The sequence below is a fragment of the Onychomys torridus genome, chromosome 6 (assembly GCF_903995425.1).
Source record: "Onychomys torridus chromosome 6, mOncTor1.1, whole genome shotgun sequence".
Classification (NCBI taxonomy): domain Eukaryota; kingdom Metazoa; phylum Chordata; class Mammalia; order Rodentia; family Cricetidae; genus Onychomys; species Onychomys torridus.
The window spans coordinates 72,857,469-72,884,887 of record NC_050448.1 but is presented as its reverse complement, the minus strand read 5'-3'; the positions used below and the strand labels follow the sequence as shown (position 1 = coordinate 72,884,887).

Here is a 27,419-nt window from a genome sequence, read left to right as displayed (position 1 = left end):
ATTAACATATGAGAACAGTTCAAAACAGAATGCCCCCTAGTTAACACATAGACGATATCAGAATTAGATTTTTGAGCAATAGTATTTTATGTTTTATAAATGTTGATTTTTTTCTAAGTGCACTAATGATTTTATTAAAAAAGAGTGAAAATATCTTGCTAAGAATGTAAAGATTACTCTAGCTAAACAGTGTACTGAAGATACAAATAAGCCATCTAGTTAAGATACCTGTAAACATTTCTAGAAAGAACAAAATCAATGACTATTTCACAAAAATAACTGGAAAAGGTTTAGAAAAGGAAGTACTTCTACATCTTGGCCACTTGCATTTTAGTATACTTTAAAAGAAGCAAGATTAAAAAAAAAAGAGAAAGAAATGCAAGATACGCCTCACTGTCACAAACAATTTCAAAAGGCAAGATGGCCAGGAGACATCTTAACAAGATGTGCTACCCTGAAAGTTGTCTGAAGGACATACAGAGGAGACACCAATAAATGGAAAACATACATTATCTGATTGTGTGACTCTTCATGATAAAGATGTATTTAGTCTATTAATTAATAAATGTAGTGTGATCTCAAAAAATACAAGCAATGTTTTTAAATGACAAACTGATTCTTATAATTGTGTGTGTGTGTGTGTGTGTGTGTGTGTGTGTGTGTGTGTGTGTATGCGGTATGAAAATATGCCAACTAAGTAAAGAGGTCAAGAGAAAAACAGTGTCTCTAACATATCTTTTCAGAGCTAAAAATGGAGGAAATAAAAGTTATCTTTGTATTTGGCTCCTATACACTTAAAGCAATTTTGAAGGATAACCTTTTAGAGAAGGACAAACCTCTAGGCCACATAAGAAACTAATAGTGCTGACTGCTTGTGTGTGGAAGAGGGAGGAGAGAGTTGGGGAAGATGAATAGGGTGGAAGTGTGTCTTTTACTGCATGCTTTTCTGAGCATGTGTGTATCTTTATCCATGCCCACAGGCCTACATCACCGTAATCTGTCACACACAAACAAAGCCAGTATGTGTTCCCAGTCTCACCGGATAGTCAATATTTGGTGCCAGGAGTGAAATAAGCATGCATGTCCCCATCATGTGGACAGAACTATTAATAATAAAGAGATTATCAAGTAAGAGTGACCTCATTCTGAGCCTGATGCAACAGTTAGGGATGATGTAAGTGTTCCAGTTAGCCCGTGCAATGGGGAAATGGAGGTGTACACAGGCCAACATCCGACCCTCAGAGTACAGTGCTAAGAAAAAGCACTGTGGTAACTGTCACTATGGTGGGATAGAACTCCAGAGTCTCTGGAACAGTCACAGTTGGCCAAACAGGTAAAGTCAGAACAAATACACACTGTTCCAGGTACCTATGCAAATATACACAAGGTATAATCCAGCAAACAGTCAAGTAGGACACCCTGAAAGAGATCCACACTCTTTAACAGACCATTAAAAGGCAATCTTGGAAACACTGCAAAAGAAAAGGTATCCTGTAATAAGATTAACAGTCAAGTTCTCAGTGAAGACCACAGCAGTAAAAACAGTGAGATGACACATTTGAGGAGCTGGGGTAGAAAAAGTCACGGTGTACTAAATTATTATTCTAAGCTGCCATTAAGAAGCATTTAGGAGCCAGGTGTGGTGGCGCACACCTTTAATCCCAACACTCAGGAGGCAGAGGCAGGTGGACCTCTGAGTCTGAGGCCAGCTTGGTCTTCAGAGCGAGTTCCAGGTCAGGGCCACATAGAAAAACTGTCTCACAAAAAACTGAAGAAAAGGAAGAGGAAGAGGAAGAATAAAGAGAGAGAGACAGAGACAGAGAGAGAGAGAGAAAGAAGAAATGAAGAAAGAGAGAGGGAGGGACGGAGGGAGGGAGGGAGGGAGGGAGGAATGGGGGGGGGAGAGAGAGAGAGAGAGAGAGAGAGAGAAAGAAAGAAAGAAAGAAAGAAAGAAAGAAAGAAAGAAAGAGAAAGAAAGAAAGAAAGAAAGAAAAAGAAAGAAAGAAAGAAAGAAAGAAAGAAAGAAAGAAAGAAAGAAAGAAGGATTTTAAATAGATAAAAATCTTGTTGTTTTAGGAAATGTTCTATCCTGGGACTGGATGTGTCTAACTCACAAAACCCGTGGTACAGTACAGAACCCACATCCTTTCCTAGGTTCCTAACCTCCCTGGACCATGGAAGAATACTAGTGAGTGGTTCTGACACATATCTCTAGAAAAGTCATCTGTGTCATTTCCAGACTGAGTGAAAACCTCTGCACAGCCCTGTCCATCACTCCCACCTTCCCTGTGGCAGCCTTGGAGGCTACAGTCCAAAAACACAGAGAAAGGCAGCAACTCAATACCTACCGGAGTCTGAGTGCCAAACAGCAAACAAAAAATCCCCAACAAAACCACCATTGTGTTACCCGAGACATGATCTATATAATTAGCTACCACCAGAATTGTAGCATGTCGGAACCAATGTCATTATTTAAAGGTGGTGTTAACTACCCAGGCATGGTAGTGCATGCCTGTAGTGAATGAGGCTGCGGCTACCTGGGATGCTGGGGGCAGAAGGAGCGAGGGAGGGGAGAGGGAGGGGAGAGGGAGGGGAGAGGGAGAGGAGAGGGAGGGGAGAGGGAGGGGAGAGGGGGGGGAGAGGGGAATGGAGGAGAGGGAGAGGAACAAGAGGGGGAAGGGAAAGGGGGAGGGAGAGATGGGGAGAAGGAGAGGGGCTGGAGAGGGGGAGAGGGACTGTGGCAGGAAGGAAGAGGGATAGGACAGAGGGGGAGGGAGGGGGAGGGAGGAGGAGGGAGGGGGAGGGAGAGGGAGAGAAGGAAGGAGGGGGAGGGAGAGGGAGGAAGAGGGAGGGGAGGGGGAGAGGGAGGGAGGGGGGAGGGGGGCTGGAGGGGAGAGGAGGAGGAGATGCAGAGGAAAAGGGAGAGAAGGACGGGAGGAGTGGGAGAGAGGGGGGGGGGGTGGGGGTTGGTAGTAAGAGGTTCAAGGAAGAAAAGGGGAAATGGGCTGAAGGGATATGGATACGAATCCCTCAGAGGAGACAGAATCAATCTGGTTCATACTCTATGCATCCGGCTTTACTACTATTGGATGATCAAAAATACGACCAAATGCCCTGCCTCCAAAGATGGGCGGATGGATGGATGGATGAGTGAGTGTATACGAAGGTGTGAACCAGTAGTGAACTGGAACGACTCTAACTCCACTTCTAGACTAGGGAACAAGCCTCCTTTCATGTAACAAGCTTACACCAGCTACAGGCGGACTCCTGATTCCCTTTGGCCCCGCGCTGCACTAACTACCCCTTAGGTGGGTAGTCTGTGTTAATTTAGCCAAACTTGATCTCTAGGGAGAAAAGTCATCCGAATCCACTGACCCACAGTCTATGATAACACAGCCTCTCTGGAAGTCTGTTGTGTTTGAGGCGGCCTGGACTTGGGGCTGCTGTCAGTGGCCTTTCCCACCTCTTCACGGGCATCTTCAAACAAGCATGTGACCTTTCCAGGAGACAGTTTGGAGGAAGTGGCAGTGCCCAGAGCAGATGGATGGGTCTAGCGTCCACAGTCTAGGGGTGCACATCAAGGCCTTACTTCAAGTGTAGGAACACATCCCTCTGTCATCTGCCACCTTGGGACAGCAGCCAAACACTGTCATCTCACTGATTCCCTTGCCTTAGGAGACAAGACTTGGCTAGTTTAAGGAAACTGAAAAGCAGTCCTAGGTGGATTGGATTTTTTTTTTTTTTTTTTTTTTTTTTTTGAGCTGGGGATCGAACCCAGGGCCTTGCACTTGCTAGGCAAGCACTCTACTACTGAGCTAAATCCCCAACCCTGGATTGGATTTTTTTTTTTTTTTTTTTTTTTTTTTTTGAGCTGGGGATCGAACCCAGGGCCTTGCACTTGCTAGGCAAGCACTCTACTACTGAGCTAAATCCCCAACCCTGGATTGGATTTTTAAGAGGCTATGAGTTGCTTTCACCTGAAGCACCAAAAAAGCCCGTTAGCCAGGCTAATTTTGTTACAATGTGATGTCCATTCTGCATTCTGTTTCCTGGAAGACGAGCTAAGAAACAACCAAAGAGAAAGGAAACACCAGAGCGGGCAGGAGTGAGCGAATGACAGAGGAGAAAGAGTTCATGGCTACCACGAGGCTGGTCGGTCTTTAAAAAGCGTCAGCACTAAGAGCAGATGGGGGGAGGGAAGTGGCCTTGGTGGGAAGGGCTGACTGCTCACCCCGAGTGCCTGGTGGGCACGAGCACTTGAAATGGTTCACAAGGTCGATGCAGGTGCCTCCATTCTGGCATGGCTGGTTCTGGCACTCATCCACTTCGTACTCGCAGTTGACACCCTGATATCCGGGAACACACTGCCAGGAGAGAAGGACATGAAGAATGGGGTCAGTGCTGGGAACAGACCACAGGACCAACTGAGTGTCAGTGTTGCTAGGACTTAGCTTCCCACCCCACTGAGCACTTGTGTATCACTCTGCAATCATCACACTCTCTGACACTTCCTTGTGCAGGGTCACATTTACCTATTACTCTTCCAGTCAAGGGGGAAAAAAGCCACTTTAAAGGAAGGCAAGGAATGTATGTATGTACCAAGGGTTATTTCCATGACACTCTCTGGAGCAAACTTCTGTGTAAGGGCTTCCTGTCCAAATACTGTGCATCCCTCCACATGGGTAAGTAGCCTAAGACTCAAACAGTATATGACAGGGGTAGTGGCAGCCCAGGAAAAGGTGAGGCTGGAGATGATGGAGAGGTTGGAAGAAACTCAGAACTGATAGGGAAAAAGACAACCGTGGGAAGTTTCATTTAGGCACACTAGACCAACTTTGCATGCAGAGGAAGTCCCTCATAGCAAAAGACTACCCCAAGCAAGGGGAGAAAGAGCAGATTTTCAAAGAGGGGGCACCACAGAGGGCACATAAGACTCTAGGTGGTGACACTCAGTGGCCCAGCAACACCAGTGTTCAGGTGAGTGAGCTCCCCAGGGCAGGGCTGGCTCCTTGAATTCCAGGGTGGATCTTATCTATGATACACAGTGTGTTATTTTGCAGGCTGTGCCAAGCAGGTAGCGTTAAATGGCTAGAATTCTGCTCGTTTGGCTTATGTTTAAAACAAAACAAAACAAAACAAAACAAAACAAAACAGATGTGTAAAAGTTTGAGTTCGGCCCTGACAGGCCTGCTGTGAGATAAATACTGAGGTAGCAGCAGAGAGAACCTCGTGTTGGTCTAACGGGTATCAAGTTCCCGTTCCGGTGTTTAACATCTGACTCTCTATCAGCCCAGACATTGAAAAAAGACACATACTTAAACACTACACATGGTAACACTGAGTGTGGTGCTTTGGAACCATAGGTGAGGCCATGCTTTTTTTTTGTTTCAGAGAATTATTAATTGGCTGATGAACAGGACTGCTCTTCAGGAAGTACCAGGGACCACTGTACTAGGTGAGCCTGCAGGATGCCAACCAACATAGAGAGCAAGCCTGTTAAGGAGGGATGGTTCCAGGCCTCCCTGAAAACATCTTACCAGAGCTATATGTGAAAGCCTGGCTGAAAATAAAAACAGCAGCTGGTAAACATAACACTAAGGATGGTTAAAAAAGTATACTCTGTAAGACACACATGGCTGAACTCAGCCGTGTTTTCACCAAGGGCCCGATCTCTCGGGAGCCTCCCACCTCTGTTCATCTTCTCACCTCACATCTGTATCCTCCGATGAAGTCACTGCAGGAGGCACCATGCTGGCAAGGATTGGATGCACACTCGTCAAGCTGCTCCTCACAGTAGCTCCCCGTGTAGCCCAGTGGGCACTGGCAGTGATGGGTGTTGCCAGCATTGATACAGACACCCGAGTGCTGGCACAAGTGTTCAACAGGGACTCCTGGGTAACGCAAGAGGCATCAAAGAGAGTGTGACACACACCAGGTTCAAACCATCAAGTGGGTGAGCCCCAGCTCGTGGCTACTAGCTTAGATTTCCTTCACTATTGACTAGCTCTTCCCAACCCTCAGCAATTGATTTGCACTGAAAAAATAATAACGCGTTTTCAAAGTGGAATCTGTCTTAATTTCATGTCAATCACCTTTCTCTTTGGGATCTCTAACATTCCTCTAGCCTTTCTCCAGAGCCTTGTCCATTCAGTACTCTCTGTCCTAAGATGCTACCGGCCAGCACGGGTGTCAGAATCTGAGGCTTAGGGGTGGAGCTCACCTTTCTGCAAGGCTGCGGCCTTACAGGACACGTTGAGCACATCACAGTATGCACCATCCCATCCAGGCGGACACAGGCAGCGGGGCCTTGCCTTTTCCTGGACACAAGTTCCTTTGTTTTTACATGGAGACCGGCTGCAGAGGTTCACCAGGGTCTAAAGCAGAGGCAAGGGGGCACATGCATCAAAATCCAGACACCGGAAGTGAAGTCACTCAGTGTGTTGAGAGACGTCAAAGAAAAGGACTGGCTCTAAAGACAGAGGGAGACCTTCATCCAAGCCTTGAACCTGGCCCACTGTCCTGGATGCACCCTGTCATTTCTACAGTCTCATTTGTCTGCAAGTGTCATTCCAAATGCCCTGACCCCAGAAACCCGACAACTCTAGAGGCCCAGGAAGTTGTCATCCTCAGAGCATCAGACATCATTATGTGAGCATATACGGCCACCCTGCAAGGCTGGAAAGAGCTCTAGCTGCTGTCTGGGCCCGTGCTTCTTACGTTAACCCTGCAGGAAATCCACATGCACCTTGACCTACCCTCCTTATGGGGAAGATGGGTAAAGAAATCTAATTCACAAGCCTAAACTGTCCAAAACCTTATTTTGAAAACCAGGCTTGTGAAAACATGAGACAGAGAGAGGGCTTGCATTGCCGACACAGACTGCTGGCCGGAAGGTCAGTGGAGGCTGGGAGGGGAAAAGACCAGCTCTCACCACCTACACTATTAGAGGAAAGAGCCACCTCCACCTGCCAGAGAAGGCTCTCTTGGACACAGCACCAAGCTGCCTGATGTGGAGGTGGCTGCTTCCGTTCCAATGTAACCAAATGCACTCTAGGTAATTAGTCATGTGTTCACGAGCTCTTTGAGTTCTGTTATTCTGAATGTTGAAAAGGTAAAACTGCATAAACGCTGAAGAGATAACACAGAAGCAATTACCATTTGGTATGCGACCTGGGAAAGGTTATACACACGATCCTTCGGGGGTCAGGGAGGGGGCTGTTTCTCCTCCATGAATTGAAAGTTAGTTTCTGGTGAGGACCCCTTCCATCCAAAGATTATATGAAAATTTACACTTATATATTTGAATTTTAAAGACTTATTAGTTTGGTTATGGCTATGTTATAACACTGCAAAGCATTACCCTGTTAATTGTACCTGATATTTACTGGGTTTTTGGTTTTGTTTTGTTTTTTTTATTGTCCTGTCCTGTAAGTATTTGAATATGAACCAATCCTTGGAGGCTCATGTATTGAGGGTTTGGTTCCCAATGGTGATATTATTTATTTATTTATTTACTTAGTTTTTTTTTTTTGGTTTTTCAAGGCAGGGTTTCCCTGTGTTGTTTTGGTGCTTGTCCTGGATCTCGCTCTGTAGCCCAGGCTGGCCTCAAACTCACAGAGATCCACCTGGCTCTGCCTCCTGAGTGCAGGGATTAAAGGCGTGCACCACCATCGCCCAGCCGGTGATATTATTTTTGAATGATTCTGAAAACTAGAGGAAGTTCAAAGCTGGAAAAGTGGGTCACTGGGTACATGTTTGGGAGGGTTACATCTTGTCTTGGCTTCCCCTGCCCTCCTCTTCCCTCCCTCCCTCCCTCTGTCCTCCCCCTTCCTTCCTGTCCTCTCCTTGTCTCTCTGCTTCATGGCCACCATGAGGGGAAAAGACTCCTACGCCAGCTCCTGTGACTATGACACCCTTGTCTCAGGCCCATAAAGAAAAGCAGCCAACATGGCCTGAAATCTCTAAACCGCGAGCCCAAAGCAAGCTCCTTTAAAGTTGTTTTTCTTAGGAATCTATAACAACAATGAGAAGCTACCACAGCCTTCTCCCTGTCCTTCTTCTGTAAAAGGGAGGTATGTGCTCGCTGTCAGGCACATTTTCCTTTAGCTTTTGGTGAGCCTCTTCAAACAACCACAAGCTTGTTAACTCATATCCTATTGCTGATGTCACCAGTCTGGAATCCTCTAGCTATCAAGGTGGCCCAGATTCATTTCAGGAACCACCTGAGATCCACAGTCCTCTCTTTTTGAATGGTTCATCCTGCCTAGAGACTGGATTGGGGAGCCGGGTGAGCAGGAGGGAAGCAGATTACCTGACAGTTTTTGCCGGTGTAGCCCAAGGGACAGGTGCAGCGGTAGGTACCCAGGCCGTCAACACACGTTCCCTCATTCAGGCACGGGTTAGAGTTGCACTCGTTGATATCATGGAGGCAGAAGAGACCAGTGAAACCCACAGGGCACAAGCAAGAGAAGGAGTTGATTCCATCAACACATGTGCCCCCATTGAAACAGGAGCTGAGGAGCAAACGGGAGAGGACATTAGCCCTGTCATCTGCAGCTCTGACCTGCTACTGGAAAGGATGGCTTCTGAAATCCGGAATGTTAGGGGCAAACACCTCCGAGACTCCGATACCTATGCCCAGTTAAGTTCTAACGTTTTCCAAACTAGACCAAGGGTCAGAGGTTACAAAGAGTACTAACTTCCTTTCCACCAGCCCCCTTAGGAGCATCTCAATGACAAGCTGTCTAGAATCCTAAAGAGGGTGATGGCTCCAGGCTTTACTCAGTTCTCCTGCAGTTAGAAAACTGCATAGCATATTTTATCATTATATCAATCGGTTCTACATGAAAACTCCTAAACAGCTCTTCACTCTAGACTTCCTTTTGAAAGAGAAGAAAAGCATTGCTAAAATAATAATAATAAAAAAAAATCCAACAAACCTTCCAAAAACTACTTAAACAGTGGAAACGGATATCCAAAGAAAGAGAACTCTTCAGGTCAACTGTCAACTGGAACAAAGAGACCATGGGAGAACAGAACAGAATGGACAGTTCTTCTGCTCCGTAGCAAGAAATAAGTGATGGTCTATCCCAGTAAGCTTTTCAACCTCTGACCTTTGACCTTCTGATCATATGTCTTTCAAAAACTGAGCAATGAGAGAAGACTGTGTCGCGGGTGGGTCCTGGCCCTACAATCCTGGCATTGTGCCGTGAAAGTTCCTCCCCATTCTCTCCTTCCCTGGAAACCGCTGGTGGCCTAGGTCCGCCCTGCTCACCTCTCAGTACACTCGTCGATGTTGTTTTCGCAGTGGACTCCATGGAATCCCGCAGGGCACTTGCACGTGTAGCTGTTGACGTAGTCAGAGCAGGTGCCCCCATTCTTACAGGGTTCACTCAGACACTCGTTCATGTCCGTCTGGCACTTGTCCCCAATGAAGCCGGGAAGGCAGAGGCAGGAGAATGTGTTCACTCCGTCCAGACAGGAGCCTCCATTCTGGCAAGGGTCTGAGCCATGACAAAAGAGGAACTCAGAACAGCAGCATGGTTTCATTGTAAACTTGTGAAGGCAAATGACCGGGCCCCACCATACCCCGAAGGAGCACAGTTCCAACTTTTTATCTGACCTCTTTACATTTATTTTGACATGATTCCCTATTTATGAGAAATGAATTCAGTTAACTCTTGCCTAAGATTTTTATCTGCTCGATAATCAAGGTCAATTTAATCTACATTAACACATTAATTTATAAGACTAATAGTCACAAAACCTGTATTGGTCCTCTACATATATGTAAATCAAATATATGGCTTAACACTTACATTATCGGGAATATTAACTAGTATTTTCAAAATGTGTTTACGGAGGCTGGGGGAGCAGAATTATGTATTCAGTCTGTCCTAAAAACACTGTATGAATCAATCACCTTCCTGTGCTTGTCTCTATTTCTTCTTTTTTCTTTTTAACTTTTAAGTAACCCCAGGACACAGGGTCATTCTTAAATTATTTTTAAAATCACATACTTAATCTTAGAACACTTCCATTCACAGTAATGTCAATAGATTTTGAGTTATACTCAAGCCCAAGCAAGAAAGCTATGCCATACCTGCCAGCACACAGGGCATCAAGTTGTGATGGCAGAAACCACCACAACTGTGGAATGAAAACTTAAGCAATGAACTTAAAGGTCAGGTTGGCCCTGCTTTACCAGAGGGACACTTAACACCCCCCACTGTATGTTCAAGAAGGAAGAAAGCATGAGGCTTGGTGGCCCCCTCTGTAGCCCCAGCACTTTAAAGAGGTGAGGCAGGAAAACCGGGGTGAGTTCGAGGCCAGCATGGGCTGCACAGTGAGTTACAAGTGAGAAAATAAGTTCTACCCAAACAGACATTCTTCCCCAAGAGAGAAGGAGCAAATGATCAGTCCCAGATAAGAGCAGCAAAAATTATCACACATCTTACAGCTCTAAAGAGTAAAATAAGGCTTATTATGAATGGATCTCTGCCCGAAAACTTAAAAACAGGTAAGTCAGGTGATGTTTTGTTTGTTGTTATTGGGCTTTTGCTTGTTTGGTTGGTTTGGTTTGGTTTTGGTTTTGTCAACTCCACACAAACCAGGGTCATCTGTGAAGAAGGCACCTCAAATTAAGAAAATGCCTTTATCAGATGGGCCTGTAGCAAGTCTGTGGATGTATTTTCTTTATTAATGATTAATGTGGGAGGGCCCAGCCCACTGTGGTTCCTGAGTTCTACAAGAAAGCAGGCTGAGCAAGCCATGGGGAACAAGCCAATAAGCAGTGTTCTTCCACAACCTCGCTTCGGTTCCTGAGTTCAGGTCCTGGCCCCGACTACCTTCAGTGATGGACTGACTGTAAGCAGTATGATGAAAGCCTTCCCTCCCCAGGGCGCTTTTGGCCATAGAGTTTTAGAACACTAGAAACCTAACTACAACCGATGAAATCTTTGAAACACATTTTTACCAAAGCTCAATCTAAACCAAACTAATTAAAAAGTTAAAAGTCTCAAAAGGTTAAAAACTTGTCAAGAAAAAACAAGAAGATTCCATGCCTCACTGTTTGGAAGAGGTACACACCAGTTATATACAACACAACATCTTCGGGAAAGAGCAGAAAGTATGTTACTCTGAAGACATAGGAGGCAAACCTTAGGGGCTTTGGATATGTGAACCATAAACTACAAAAATGATCAAACACTGTGTCATCGATAGTAAAATCTTTCCCTTCAAAACAAAAACAATGTGTTTGAAGGAAACAGCTGTAAAGTAAAAGTCTGACAGTGATTTAAACCTAGACTACAATGAACTAAGTAATAAGATAAACAACGCAACAAACGTTTTCCAAATGGGTCAAAGACTTAAATGGAAATTCCTCCAAAGATTGTCTCACAGACAAAGAACACGGGCAAAGGTGGTCAGCACGATCATCAGGAGGGTCGTGCCAATGAGATGCCAGGGCACACACGGTGCAGGAGCTAAAGCAGAAACCACCAACTGCATCAAGTGTTCCCAGACATGGGGTCTAACCAGCACTTCCATACAGAATGAAAATGGGACAAGTCTCTTAGAAAATACTACTGTGATGTATCACTAGGACATGCAGGTTCCGCCTGGCTCGCTCTACATGGTTTATGTCAGAGAATGAAACCACACATTTACACTCTCATCATAATACATTTATCTATATTACCTAAAAGCTGAAAAAAAATCAAACAAGTAAATAATAAATAGCACAGGTAAAAATAATCCAAAAGTCTAAAACACAAAGTTCTCCAAAATCTGAAACCCTTTGAGGGTCAACCTCATGCCACAAGTACAAAGAAAATACACAACAGTCAACCTGCAGATGCACTGAAAGAATTCATATGTAGCTTACATCAACACCTACAGGCTATGCATGTAAGATATATATGGAAACATGAATGAACTTCATGCTTCCTTTCACTTGGGTCACATCCCCAAGATGTGAACATTTCAAAACCAAAAAGGCCTGGGATCTGTGAACTTCTGATGCCTGGCACTGAAGACTGAGCATACCCAGTCTGCATAGCAACTGAAGACACCAGGGGTGAAAACATGAACCAGCTGAAATATATTCTGACTGACAAGAGCCTCGTCCCTTTGCCTGCCTGACGAGAGTGGTATCTGTATCCAGAGGTTAACGGCACTCCTTTATCTAGAGAGACAGAAGCCGGTCTGTGGCTGACTGAGCTAAGGAAGCGGAATGGAAACAGCAGAGGGGCTTTCGGTGGAACAAATATGTTCACCGTGGTTGATGGTTTGGACTATCATTTTGCCAAAACTGGATGAATTGTACAATTAAAATACTTATAGTTTTTTTTCTTATGTTTACTGCCCTTCAAAAGTCTGTGTTCTCCCAAAGCTACACAGCACTGTTCCTACTGTGTCAGAAATTAAAATGTTGTAGAGAAATGCTTACAACAGATTCTATTACTTTAATTCCTAAAGACGGTAGCTTCAAAATGAAGATTCTAAACTACTAACATCCAGTACATTGACGTCAGTGTGAGGGGCACGGCCTATACTGCACACCTCCTTCTCTCCCTCCCTCTGAATTTTCTCTCCCTGGGGGCAGGGGTTGGGGCTGGGGATAGGTGTACTCACTGGCAAGGCAGTCGTTGATGTCCTCCTCACAGTCCATACCACTGAAGCCAGGAGGACACTCACACATGTAGCTGCCTTGAGTGTTATGGCAGAGGCCATGGTTCATACACGGCTTGGAGACACACTCGTCAATGTCAACTGTGCAGCGCTGACCTAGAAACAAGGAACAATGAACAGCCAGTCTTTGGAACATGATTCCCACAAGAGTCGAGGCAGGGTGTGAGCTTAGGTAGGGATGAGTTTCAGGGTAGCATGAGCTGAGGGTGGGCTGGACGCAACTGTTCAACAGCAGGTGCCTGAAAAGGCGTCCGTGTCCCCGAGAAATCCCCGCCAATTGCTATTCCTAACTTTACACTCTTGGGTTGGAGTGTCTCGGCTAGGGAGCGAAAGACAGCAAACACGAAAACTGAGCTCTTCCAGCTAGCCACTCCAGTGCAAAGATTACAGGCTTCACAAGCTCAGGGCCTCCCACGTCACCCCACACAGCATCCGAGGATCCGGTCGCCTTATTCAAAGTTCAGAATGTGACGCAGTGTTTGGCACCGTTACCTTGCCAGCCAGGCGCACACAAGCAGGTGAAGCTCTCGAAGTTGGGTGCCGCTTTACAGATGGCGCCATTCTCACAGGGGTTTGGAGAACAGGGAGCCAACACTGTCTGACAGTTCTTGCCTGGAAAGCAAACGACAGTCTGTGGTAAAGAGTCAACCAAGGAAAAGAGGATGTCCTGGGACTGTAAACCCAGACGTGCTCAGGATCCCAGTCTACAGCAGAGGAGAAGAGAGTCCAGAATCTGAGAGACCCCTGGTCCTTTCAATCTTGGCCCAATGCAGCTGACCTGGTGACCTCGGGCAGCTCATCCCTCTCTCTGAATCTTCTTCATAAATAATAAGAAAATTAGGGCAGCATGACTCACACTCTGTGGGTTAAGTGCAGTGAAACAGAAATCCACTCTAAACCCTCACTAGAACACAGTGACCCCTCAGCCTTGGCTGGGCCACTACCTCCGCTTTTCCATGGGGGCTGGCTGTATGGATCTGGACACTGGCCGCCATCAATCCAATAAGACTGGTTCTTCATCTCCCCAGAGGACTCAGCTCAGTCTCCGAGGTGCTCTGATAGGAAGCAGCTGGTTGCCAGGCAACCTCTACTCTCAAAGGGATGCTGACATCTGCCCACCAACAAACGCTTCCTGCCTTGGTGTACTGAATGCAAACTTAGAGGAAAATTAAAAGAAATAAAAACGATTTCATTAAAAGGGGATGAGGCGGGGTTGAGGATTTAGCTCAGGGGTAGAGTGCTTGCCTATCAAGGCCCTGGGTTCGGTCCTCAGCTTGGGGGTGAGGGGAGACGAGGCTATGTCTTTGAATCATATTAGTTTTCAGAAGATGAATTGTAGACTCAGTCTTTCAACCCTCATGGCTGGTGGTGAGTGCCTTTACCCACTGAGGCATCTTGCAGGTCCACTCAGTTGTTTCTGAAGTCAGGTTACCACAAAATCAACTTTAACAGTCATCCCAAAATGTTGTATGCAGAAAGAAACACATTACCAGGAATTTTGTCCACAGTATCACGACAAATGTCAAAAAGATGGACACCACTGAACCAACTAGGTGCTAGGTTCAAGCCATATATAACTTAAAAGAACCAAACACTAAAACACTGAGGATATAATAGAGCCCTTGCCTAGCAGATATAAGGCCCGGGGATCAATCCCCAAGCACCACCAAAAAAAAAAAAAAAAGAAAGAAAGAAAGATTAAAACCCACAAACACCAAAAAGCATAAATAAAATAACCTGTTTCGCTGCCAGCATGTTTCTGCAAAGCTCAAGATGTGGGCTGTGAGACCACAAGCCACCAGACACTGGGTCCTCAAAGCAGCATCACTGACCTGAGTGACTGAGTCTCAGGTGCTTGCACTGCCCAGCACTGGGCCTGCATCCCCCTCCGGCCCTGCTGATCTGCAGTACCCACCTGTGTAAGGCAACGCACAGTGGCAAGTGTAGCCACTGATGTCATCAAAGCAGGTTCCTTGGTTCAGACAGGGGTTTGAGGCACATTCATTAATATTCACCTGGCAGTTGTAGCCTGTAGAGGGAGAAGGGGGAAATGTGTACACATTAAAATTGTCAGCCTCTTATTACCTCAAGTACTGACCAGTTCTCTTAGTGGCTGGTGAAAATCAGATGTCGCAGAAATGCCAATGGTAAGAGAAAATTCAGTCAGGGAAAGGTCAGAACTGTGAAGGGAATGTCTGGAGGCCCAATGCTCCTCCAAACACAGTGAATTCTCCACAACGGACCGAGAACTCATTATGCCTGAAAAGCTTGCTGCTGTGTCTACACACATGGGCCCTTTCTGGTCAGAATACGGGAAAACTCCTAAGGAAAGCCTCTGAAGGGTGTCCACTCTTCTACCTGTGATGTAGTCTCTACTATCAGAAAGCTATGTCTCAAAGCCTTAGAAATAGTTTTCTCCGAATTCAAGGCAGAAAATTTATTCTCACTAAAAGATAGGGAGAAAACAATGTAAAAATAAGACGGAATAAGGCAGTACCAGACATTGCCCACCTTTGCACCTCAGCATGGCCCACACAGACCCTTAACAGCAGAAATGCCAGAGCACCATGAGAAGGGGGGTTAGGGAGACAGAGGCCTGGGCTCAATGTTGTCTACAGCTCACTGAACAGGTTTTGACTTTATATTCTCATTTTCCATTGGATCACTGATAAGTAAGTCCCAATGAGATTTAAAAAAAAAAAATGAAAGTGCTTTTGCATCTATAAGTTTCTTAGCAAATGTGATACAATATACCAGAACATTAATGTCTGAAGTAGCAGCTCATAAATTTGGTACTCCTGAGTATCCTTTTTCAGAAATAGTTGATGTCTGTGCTGGATAGTTTTATGTCAACTTGATATAAGCTGAAGTCATCTGAGAGACAGGAACCGAAGTTAAGAAAATGCCTCCATAAGACTGGGTTGTGGGCAAGCATTTTCTTAGTTAGTGATTGGTGGGGGAGGGCCCAGCCCATGGTGTGTAGGTAGTGCCATCCCTGAGTTGGTGGTTCTGTGTACTATAAGAAAGCAGGCTGAGCAAGGCAGGGGAAGCAAGCCAGTAAGCAGCACCCCTCCATGGCCTCTGAATTATCTCCTGCCTCCAGGTTCCTGCAGTTTGAGTTCCTGTCCTGACTTCCTTCAGTGATGAACAGTGATGTGAAATGTAAGTCAAATAAACCCTTTCCTCCCCAGCTTGCTCTTTGGTCATGGTGTTTCATCATAGCTATGGAAACTCTGAGACAACATCGGAAATGTTTGGGATTTTTTAGGGGTTGGATAGAGAGAAGATTCTTACAAATAGATGAGCTACTTAGGGGGATGTGATTATATTTCCAATATACCTTTTACATGTAACCTGAGGATAATTTAATACAATATGTTAGAGTATATGAAATAAAGTTTCCTGAACACTTATTTCTTGTTGGTGTTCAAAAAGTTCCTGATTTTGAAATACTCCACATCTGGAGTTAGGGATAATCAGCCTGTAATCAAATCGAGTAGTTCTAAAACAGACTGAAATGTCAAACAGCCCAACACAAAGACTGACAATAAAATAATTTTGAGGTTATTTTTCTGCTATAATTCCTCTGCTATGTATTTTTCCAGAAGACCACAGGATACTAAGTACCCAGAATAGCTCATGTGTAAGAATTGCTGGGAAGGTCCTGAACACCCCGGAGAACCCAGTGACAGTAAGTACAATGTCTTCACCCCACTTCCAGGAAGCTACTTGACTTATGGTAGAATCAAGCCTTGGCCAAGAAGCTTAAATCGGACACTCCCACTTAGGCTGTCGGGCAGCAGGTACCTTTACCCACCGAGCCATCCCGCCGGCCCCTCAGTGGAGTCTTAACTGTCCATCTGAAGTATTATCGTCCCGCCGGTCTACCTCTCTGGTAGGCTGAAGGTGGAGCGATATCTACTCATGCTTTTTACTCCTCCAGTGTCTCAGAAATTCTAACTGCTCGGTGTGTTTACTCCACGCACAAACAGGAGTAGCAAAAAGAACTGGAAACAAAGCCGTGGAACCGAGCGGCACGCGGCAAGGTGAAGGCCAAACCCGGTCTGCCGAGCCGAGCCCTGGCTCACCTTTGAAGCCCTTCCTGCATGTGCACCGGTAGCCATTCACCAGGTTGTTACACGTCCCTCCGTTCTGGCAGGGGTTGGAAAGACACTCGTTCTTGTCCACTTCGCAGTTGATGCCCACCCAGCCTGCGTCACAGACACACTTATAGCTGCAAGAGGATAAGAGTGCTTACTGTACGGGCACAAAGGTACAACGGAGTCGTGAGAGGCACATAAGAGATGGGTGAAACGAGGGAGTTCCGTCAATTCTTTTTGTTTTGTCTGATATTCTGGGCACAGGGTCTCCTCACTCTGTTGCCCAGGCTAGCCTGGAACTCACTATGTGACCAAGGCTCACCTCAAACTCATGGTAATCCCCCTGCTTTGGCCTCCCTAGTACAGAGATTACAGGAGTTACCTCATTTCCATTTTCCTATGGTCTGTACTCACATCACCTTTCACATGGAGGGAGTCATGAATCCATCTAGCATGTTCAGTAAAGAAACCTACCTGGTGCTTTCCTGGCTCACTAGGACACTGGTGAATTGCAAAAATAAGCAATGGTTTGTCAAATACACCAGGCCCATTTGCAGGAAACACTAACATGAACAAAGTGCAGAGTGTGCGATCTAGACATCAGAAGTAGGCTAGTAGCAGAGCCACTCAGGCTTGCTGAGGGCTGACTGGAGTCTTACTGGTCAGTCATGCTTCGTTCTGATCAAAACCCAGCCTCAGAAAGCATTGAGTGAGAAAAGGCAAAAAACGGAAGAGACCTGAAATACATACAATATCTGATCTGAACATCATTAGCACTTAAATGTGGTATCAGATCAGTTGGAGGAGGGGAACTGGGGAGGGGTCAACTGGGAAGAGGGGAGCTGGGGAGTGGGGAACTGGGGAAGGGTGTTTTGAAGGTTGTCATATTCTGGATCAGAAATCTGAGTTAAGCCATTAAAAAACCAAACTTATCTCTAATACATTCTCCTTTCTTTTAGCCGTTGAAGGTTTGGGAAGTGGCAACACTCATGCTGTTTTATGACAAGCATGTCTCATGACAAGGACTCATGGCATCTCCTAACATCTAAGCCACTCCTGTCCTAAACCCATCAACAGGCCACACAACTCTGAGGGTAGGAAAGCTGCAAACACATTATGCCAGCTATGGCTAAAGTTGGCTGAGCTACTTCTACCTCAGAGTCCATGTGCTACAGCAGAACGAGAACAGGCTGTGCTGAGGTGTGTGTGTGTGTGTGTGTCTATCTAGAACATTCCTCATATCTCAATCCTGTCATCTAAAACACAATTGCTAGATTCATGTGCGACCTGGACCTTCCTGTAGGGTCCTCACTGATTACCATGTAAAGGAGACAGTCCTCCTTACTTCCCAAGAAAGCTGTCAGTCTGAGAAGACAGGCCAGCTTCCGTGGGCTAAGCAGTGATGCGGAAGCCTTCAAAAGACCATCACAACCTTCAGCTAAGTATCAGGTCAAGTTCCCAACTGACGGTTTCGGCTGTTGGGCTAGTGTTCCCTTGGCGGGGGTTTAGAAGCCAACAGGCTCAACTAGAACACAGGAGCTACTCACCCACTGAGGCCTCCAGTGCAGTTTCCATGGATACAGGGGCTGCTCAAGCACTCGTTCACCTGCAAATAGCAGCTGGGATGATGGGGTCCCTCAGGGCATATGCAACGGAAACCATTCACGTCATTGATGCACGTTGCACCCTTGCGACAGGGATTGGAGGCGCACTCATCAATGTCAATGTTGCATCTCTGCCCTGTGGGGAAGGGGGCGGTGTTACTCAAATTTAAACCCTCAAGGCACAGGGTTAGAATGAGGAGACACATATACAGACACTCTTCACCAGGCAGGCTGCAAGTGCCAAAGGGCACTACCGTGAAAGTTGGAGGACTGGCACTGAAAAGCATTTCATGCCATGCAAGGGGCACCGGGAGCACTTGCAATCACGAGGAGGCGAAGTTGTTAACAACACCAGAACAGCACTGCAGCGCTCTCACATGGACTGCTTCTGCCTTGGAAACTCAGAACTTCGCACGCACTAAGGAGAACCAATGTCCCCAAAGACCGCTCGCCACCCCTCCTGGTGTGCCGTGGGCCTGTGCTCACTCGGCCTGACATGCACTCCGTCGTCTTTACTCAGTCAACAACGTCTTACATTTCTAGCCATGGCAAATCACAATTAACTGGAATATGAATGGACTGCTCAGTTTAATGTTAAACTGATGACAAAGAACGGCTATTTGGGTTCATTCTTAGACTAAGGTTAACCCATTTTCTTCCCCTGTAAGGAGTCTGTAAGCAAGCATTTACTACCCTCCGATGCTTGAGAAAACATGTCAGGGATTCCCAGTCTACACCAATGGTTTTCAAGCTGCAATGTACAAAAAAAAAACTCTCACTGAAAGAGGATTTCTAGGGCTGGAGAGATGGCTCAGTGGCTAAGAATGCTTACTGCTTGTCCTGAGGACCAGAGTTCTAGCGCCCATGTTAGCAGGCTCCCAATATGTCCTCTTCTGGCTTCCATAAGCACCCACAAAAGACTACACAAAAAGAGGGAGGGACTTCTAGGCTCCACTGCCACAGACCGTGATGGCTTGGACCTAACAACCACATTTCACATGGTCTGTGTGGTTCAGACCCTAGAGCCTCTAAAAACACCGGTGCTGCGGTCCATGAAATCGAAGTGGACACACTGAACTTAGGAGAACTACCTGCTAGAACCCTCACCACCCCTGCCCTAGGCCACATAAAAACTGCAGACCACGCATACAATGTCCTGTTGCATTCCCAATAGTTGAGGTTTAGCATTTTAAAATGCTAGCAAAGTAAACTGTCCCCTATAATGCCGTGAGTGAAATCTAGCAACCCTTATGAAGGAATGAAGTATCAACTTCAAAGAACAGTGTTCTGAATCAGGTTGGAAAGGGTTTTTTTAAATTAATTTAAAAAAGAGTAACACGATATTTATTTAGTTCAGGAAGTTCCAAATGAAAGAGACACATCCTTTAAAGTAAGGCGTCAGCAGGCTTCCGGCCTCCCATGCACTCTGAACCATTATTGGTGGCTCCTGTGGTAAAGACCCACAGTCTGGGATGGCCGCCATTTCCTCCACATGTCTTGCCTCAGTCTTCCAAGTGTTCAGATGAGCCACCTCACTTTTGAAATCTACTGTGTGTGTGTGTGTGTGTGTGTGTGTGTGTGTGTGTGTGTGTGTGGTGTGCTGGGAATAAAACTTGGGATTTGTAAGCACTATACCACTGAGCTATATCTCCAAACCCTCATGTGCCTTTAAACAATTTCCAATAAAGCTTTAAGTCATTCTGATGTGAGTTAGCACAAGTCCCTATGTATGCATGCTATTACTGTATGTTTACACTCTATGAACCAGTTTTAGTGAATGACAGCATGCTGCATTATGGACTCCGGGGTCTAAGATGGAGAGCAGGAGTACTCTAAATGTGTACTGAGAATTCTTCTGTCCTAATGACTGCTGAAGGAGGAGAAGGGTTCCTTGCTGCTGCTGTGGGGTGGGTGCTTTCTCTGTAGCTCACTGGTTCACCAAACTAAGGATGCAACAGCTCCTTTCATGGATGGTTAGGAGAATTTAGGAAGACAGTAGATTTGGGGGTAGGTGGGAGCTTTTTGTTTGTTTTCTGGAGGATATTTTTTGGGGTTGTGTTTTTGTGTTTGTTTTTCTTCTCTCTCCCTCTCCTTCTCTCTCCCTCTCTCTCTCCCTCTCCCTCTCTCTCTCTCTAACTTGGGATTGAACCCGAGCCTCATGCACACCAGGCACATACTCCACCACTGAACTGAACTGTATCTTGAACCTTGCTTTTTGTTTTGTTTTTGTTTGTCTCTTTCTTACTTTTCATTTTGAAACAAGGTCTTACTAAGCTGCCCAGCTGCCTTGAATTCAGTCTGTGGCCCAGGCAGGCACTGGACTCGTGACCATCAGAACAGCTGGGATTATGGGCATCTGCCACCAGGCCAAGAATCCAAACACCATGTGTGGCTTTGGAAAATGAAAAGGAGTTTACAGGATCACATAATGCCTGACCTTCTCCCAGTTAACCAGAGCACCAAGAGCTCCTGGGGGAACAGAGAACAGCCTTAAAAAGAGAAGAGGCGAAGGCTTTTCTGGATCTTTTAAAGCTTGTATGAAAGCAGTAGGGGAAATTATTAAAATAAAATAGAAGAAAAAAAAAAAAACCAAATACCTCACAGTTATTGCTCATGAATCTCGGACATTTCCAGCAGCAGATTTACAAAACAACCTCTTGGACCAGAAAAGAGTTCCCAAGAAGAGGGCACCACCCAGTAACCAAAACATTCCATCTCTTAGTTATGTAGTTTCATGCTACACCTTATGTTTATTTTAGAATATTTTTAGCCTATGTGTTCCCTCTTTGACCCTGTTGATTTGCTGAATGTTAAAAACAGAGAGAATATGATTCACTGACATTTAAAAAACTAAGTCCGGTGAGAAACCTTACATAAACCCCAAAGGAAACCACAACAGGCTCCTCCTTGGCCGTGCAGAGGGAATGAGCCTAGGCTCTGGGGTCAGATGCCTGGGGCAAAACCCTGGCTGCAAGATACTGGGAAAACCACTCCGCCTCTCCACCCTGGCCTCTCAATACCAGACCAAGACAGTCAACTTGGTCCCTAGCTCAGAGTAAGTCATTCATACAAACTGAGCCTTCTCTTCCTGCTACAATTTTAACTGCACTGCATTCCAACTGGCCTGTGTATTTTACTCAGCTCCCATTGGATCTGGGAGAAGAGCTTTCAGGATGCCCAGGTTCACTTCCTCAGTGGGTGGGAGGCATGGGATCTTCACCATTCTGGCTTCTCAGTGACCAGGAAGAACTGAGGTCTGCTGCAGCCACAAAACGTTCCTGTCAAGTGTCATGGTCATACCACTGGCATAGAGAAACTAGGTACCCAGCTGGTGAATGGCAGGCATTCTCTTAACCTGGCCCTGGATGTCCTTAGACTCTGGTAAAAGCTCTGAAGTGGGCTGCTCACCTTGGAAGCAGATGCCCATATGGCAATAACTGAAGGATAATATCATCTATGCCTCCTTGTGTGTGGTACTATCCAGCAAGAGCAGAGAATACAGAGTGTATCCTCATGATGGGACTTTTACCAAACTTAGGTGTCAGTGAGGGCCCAGGCTTCCTCTGGAGCCTCAACAACAATTTTGCCAGAAAAGTAAATGACAAAGGAAACACCTTTTAACACTAACAAGGAAAAAGAAGAGAAATGTGTGGATTGCATTTCACCAATGGGCACATGTGCAAATTCTCTAGAGGTTCACACTTAAGGGAGAGTCACAATGCAATATTAATTTACTTTCTTTTCATGGGCAAAAAGATCTTGCTTACTCTAGCCAAATTCGGGTGGTCTCCTCAAATTATGCCCTCCCCAAACAGGCTCCCAGAAGAGGCAGGACCCCAGGGTAAGCAGTCAGTGTTCTCATGCACGTTTACCTTGGATGCAGCTTTACAGAAGCACTGGCCACTGCCTGGAGGGAGACAAAGGTGGCTTTGGAGGCATTAACTCAAGCACAGTGATGGAAAGTTACAGTCTGCTAGGAATTCTCAAGTAGCAAGAAACATGTGGCCTGAAAACACTAAAGGAAATTCAGTGTTTGCATTTAGGAAAGGTCTGGAAACAGAAAACTGGTTCAGAAGTACAGAAGCTGATCGCAAACCTTTCAGAGATGCTGAGAAACAGGAGATAGGTGGAAAGGTGATTTTTCACTTAGGGGCCCCTTTCCCAACCCAATGGGGGCTAAAAGAGGGCCCCTCCAAAACCAAGGACTATTACCTGTGAATCCTGGGGAGCAGACACAAGTGTAGCGATTGATCCCGTCTACACAGGCTCCGTGCATACAAGGGTTGCTGGCACAGTCATCAAAATTAATTTCACAATTAAGACCTGTAAAAGAGACCCAGAGAGATGATTCTGCATTACCACAGGAATGCCAGCACTTCCATCCGTGGTGTTATGCGGTCAGAAGTCTGAAGGGGATCCAGACAGTCCTAACAGAACGAAGCAATGCTTTGCCAAGTACAGTCCACAGAATCCAGGACTGAGAGGCCAAGGGGGCTGGACTACTCATACTTAGCCACGATTTGTCCCTTCTAGTCTGTTGTCATGGTAACTGTGCAAAGGCAACATAGGTAAAATCGGAAGCATCTCAGCCAGGATCCGGGCAGCAGGGCCCAACTGTATACTCCTAGCTACACATCCACAGCCAAACAAACGTGTGCTACGTTCACCTAAGAACAGCTCTGGTGAAGAGGTTAAAATCTGTCACTTCATAACTTGTTAACTCTCAGAGCCCAGAGGGGCAGCCACAGCTTCAACTGTGAGCTGAAACAGCAGCATTCTTCCCAGATCCCCATCTTCAGTTAAACACATAAATCAAGGCCAACTATTCTGGAATACTTAGCAAATACTAACTGAAGGAAATAAACCTATCATATTTAGTAAAATAGCCGATAGTATTTTGCACCTAAAATAAAATTTGAGCTTTGAATTCTAATTTTAGAACTTGTATCTATCACCCTAAGCTTGGTGATTACTGTGGGTACTGAGATAAAACTCCAGATACATCTTGTGATGCTTGGCTCCTGGCCTGCTCCTCAGATGAGTGACGGTTTGGTTACCTTTACATGAGCTTGGTAGATATGAGTAAGTAAACAGCAGGGATACATCGATCTTTATTGTTGCCATGGTTATGTAATGTAAGATAGGGCAATACTCCTATTACATTAGTTAACACGCATCTGAGAAAGCTTTGTGGGTACCATAGACTACCTTGTGGTATAGAAAGTCTAAAAATAAAAACTCCGAGTAAGAATATAAGCAGGTGAAACTTCTAGACCTGATGTCTCCATGCTGATTCTCTCATAAACTGTATTATTGGTAGGTAGAGCAAATATTTATCAATAATGACCACCTCTGTGCTAGTTCCAGAATGCCATGCAGTCTTTCTGTGTTGATGAGGCTAACCTCACTAACCATGAATGAGACACAGGAGATCCTTCAAGCCTTCAGGCCTCAATCTCTGAAGACAGCCCCGTGGAGCCCCAGCATGCCAATGCAGCTGTAGCCCTGGGTTCATGGTTCCCTGGAGATGAAAATGGCACCTGATCAGGCTGGGCCACAAGCATCCCTACTGACACACCTGCCCCTTGAGACCGTAGGTCTGCAGCTGCCCTGCTTGTGCGGTCCTCTCCCGAGGTCTGTGCTTCTATTGTTTCCTGCAGCCTGTAAGAGGCGTCTATGCTGCTGCAGAACTATCTGCTTGGCTGTTCTTCCTTAACGGGTCTTTATGCTAGAACAAGCCATTTTGGGGCACTTGAAACCCAAAGGAACTAATCACTTCAGCAGTTTATCATAAAGCACAGATGAGAAAGGTCCTGACCATGACTCTGAGCCTCTCTCTCCCTTTAAGCATCCAGACAGTGAAGAACCCAGGGACGGTTAGCAAGCTGGGATGATCCCTCCCAAACATCGAGCTACCAACAGAGCCTGCCTGACACCTGGATCAGAAATCCCTCCTCAACAAGTCTACCAACAGTGTCTCCTAAATGGACTCTTCAGCCAGGTGCCCGGCACATGCCAGGCCCTCTCCGCGAACTACGGACCAGCAACCCTGCACGCTGCCTGCAGCTCTTTGCTGTTTCTTCGAACAGCTGCAGCAATGGGTCTGGCCTTCCTCTGCATGCTGCCTGCTGCGGACCGTGAGTATCAACTTCTTGCCTCTGTCCCCCAAAGGAAAGTCTACCTGCTACGCTCTGGCACAAGGGTACAAGCCCAGAGGAAAAGAAGTCCTTGCCAACCCACCACTCGCCAGGTTTCCAGTTATGTCTGTCACAATGAGGAAGACGGCAGCCTAAAACAGCCCCTCCATTCTACAGGCATCCATTCAACTGCTTGTAAATCTCTCACATTTCTTTCGTCCTGCAATTTCTCATGTCTGGGGACCAGCCCGGAAGCAAATTGCTTTTGGAAGCTTTCACAAAGCTCTATTCAGCCCTTTGAGGGAGTTATCTAAATGTGGGGAGGGGGCCCACATTCTCAGCTGTGAAGGCATGGGATGTTTTTCGTATGCTTGAGCAATTCAAAAAGGACTTTGTTTTCAAACTTGGCATGTGTGAGGCCCTGGATGTAGACCAGGGCCTTTGACAAGTTTGAAGAAATGGATTTGAAGGAACACAATAAAATCAGGGCAGTTACCCACTCCCTACCTCTGCCCCCTCCATAGGTCAACTTCCTTAAGTCCAGGATGAGTCCCCAACAAATCACCCTGTGTATTGGCAGGTTCCCTGCTCAAAAAGGCTCACACTGGTTAATCTTCCACTAATACATTTTCCTTTGATCTTGAACACAGTATTTCTCTGTCTACTAGCTACAGCTGTATTCATCATTCCTCTGAAAGGTAAAATGGAATCCAGGGAAACCTGCAAAATGCTGCTGCCTGACCAAATGACTCCAGGACGCCTGATTGAGAGAGAGCTGGCCCTCATCCAGCCAGCAGAACCCTTCCAGGTGCAGGTAGCCACCCAGGAGCCCTGGAAAAAGAGCTGGCACCTTGGCATTCTACTTTGCAACTACCAAGGGGTGAGGCAAAGTGTTCCCTTCCCTTCCCTTGGCCTGAAATGCCCAAGGCCCCACCAGACACAGGGTTGGAAGAAAGCTGTCACATAAGACCCATGATGCCAGAGAAAAGACCCCAGAGCTCGGAAGGGAGGGAGGGAGAGAGAGGGGGAGGGAGAGGGGGACTGTCCTACCTGATGTACCCGGTTGGCAGTTGCACTGGTAGCCATTCACCAGGTCGATACAGCGTCCATCATTTAAGCAAGGGCTGCTGTAACACTCATCAATTTGGTCACTGCAGATGGCCCCCATGTATCCAGGGTTGCAGATGCAGGTATAGGAATCAATCCCGTCCTGACACTGGCCGTGGTGGCAAGGATCTGGGTCACAGTTGTCGATGTTCTCCTCACACAGCACACCAGTGAAACCTGCAGAAGGAAGTTTACTGAGGGGTCTTCAAAACCAGGAAACACGCTGTGTCAACACCCAAAGGCAGTGTGTCCATTTACCCTGTACATCTCACATCTAGAACAATTTCCACAGCTGGCCTTGGGCTGCGGGAACTGCCTGTTTGATTCAGAATTCAAGCTTGGGGACCCGCGCTCAAAGATTCTCTGGTGTTTGCAGAACTGAAGTGTCCTGTGCCTGAGTCCTGGGTCCACTGCCATCTTCCCAGCCTCACGGGCCCTGGGCTTCAGGGGAAAGTGCTCCACACATCCTCCTTGTATGTCTGTGTCTGAACATCTTTCCTCCCACACACAGATGCTGACTATGGTTTCATGAATTCTGTCTTCCAATTCTGACTCTGGAGCACAGAGATGGAGTCTCACAGCCCCCCTCCCAAGAGTACTATGCTACTAGTTTCTAAATAAATACTCATTAAATAAAATGAATTAACCACCCGTGACCATTTGAAAGACAATGAAATAAGAGTTCCCACAACTGAGCTATAACTAGATCTTCCTAAAAGGCCCAGGACTTCTCACTTCCCTTTCATTTTTAATTTATTATTTTTAATCGGGTGCTGTGGGTGTGTACACGCCACAACACTTATGTGGAGGTAAGGAGACAACTTTTTATTAGGGTCAGTTTCCTCCTTGCTCCATGGGGTCTGGGAGTCAAGTTCAAGTTTTCAGGCTTGTGGGGAAGTGCCTTCACCCACTCCGCCATCTCACCAGCCCTCTGTCCCTTTCAAACATGAGGCCTACAGCTTAACCTCACTTCCGTGAAGTCATACTCCACAGAAGCTGGCTGGTGGAGACAAAGCCTGGCAATGGTTCCTAAGAAGAAAACGTAGCTCAGTGGGGTGTCCTCACCCATGGCACAAAGCATCAGCTCTCTGAACGACTGTGGGGCCAAGTCTGCTTTCCTGAGATCAGAGAGAAATCACGTGCACAATGTTTCTACGCTAACCCGTTTTCTAACTCCTATTGAGACTCTACTCATGACTTTTTGTTTGAGTGTTTGCCTGCCTGTATGTATGCATGTGCACCATGTCTGTGTCTGATACCCACAGAGGCCAGAAGAGGGCATCAGATCGCTGCAACTGGAGTTACAGATGGTTGTGAGCCACTATGTAAGTGCTACGGACCAGACCCAGGTTCTCTGCAGGAGCAGCAAGTGTTCTCAACCACTGAGCCATCTCTCCAGTCCCTAGTCTTGATTTCTGTCTCAAATAAACAAAAAAGTAAGAAGTTTCCTTTTCTAAAAATTTCTAGACCACCTCTACATTGATGTACACTTTTGTACAGCATGTGTGATGTGGCCATTTGGCTTAATGAAACCCGCTCCCAAGTGAGAAATATGGCCCAAGTACAGAAATGTACATCTCCTTGACCAAATATTCTTGGAGTACAGAATCAAATCATGGGCTGGTTGCTGTCAGTCACAGCCTCCTCTCAAGGACACCTGCATCCTGGACGCAGAACACCTCTGCACTGCATAAAGGCCTCGCTCAGGAGACAAGAGCCAAGCCCTGCAGAGAGCCTTGGTGAGCTCAGGTCAGCTTTCTTCTAGAGTTCTCCTCTTG

The 27,419-nt window shown here is 46.2% G+C and overlaps 1 protein-coding gene across 1 annotated transcript in view; it reads right to left on the bottom strand.

The window, feature by feature from the left end:
* The window catches only part of Notch2 (notch receptor 2), a 135,550-nt gene that overhangs the window by 16,627 nt on the left and 91,504 nt on the right, over window positions 1-27,419 (bottom strand). Inside the window, exons 11-22 of the mRNA XM_036189741.1 lie at window positions 25,585-25,818; window positions 22,610-22,720; window positions 18,341-18,533; window positions 16,782-16,927; window positions 14,609-14,722; window positions 13,186-13,305; window positions 12,637-12,789; window positions 9,275-9,503; window positions 8,312-8,513; window positions 6,221-6,374; window positions 5,707-5,891; window positions 4,232-4,364 (exon numbers count right to left, since the gene is read on the bottom strand). Coding sequence (XP_036045634.1) covers window positions 4,232-4,364; window positions 5,707-5,891; window positions 6,221-6,374; window positions 8,312-8,513; window positions 9,275-9,503; window positions 12,637-12,789; window positions 13,186-13,305; window positions 14,609-14,722; window positions 16,782-16,927; window positions 18,341-18,533; window positions 22,610-22,720; window positions 25,585-25,818 — 1,974 coding nt within the window. The remainder of the gene's footprint in view (window positions 1-4,231; window positions 4,365-5,706; window positions 5,892-6,220; window positions 6,375-8,311; window positions 8,514-9,274; window positions 9,504-12,636; window positions 12,790-13,185; window positions 13,306-14,608; window positions 14,723-16,781; window positions 16,928-18,340; window positions 18,534-22,609; window positions 22,721-25,584; window positions 25,819-27,419) is intronic.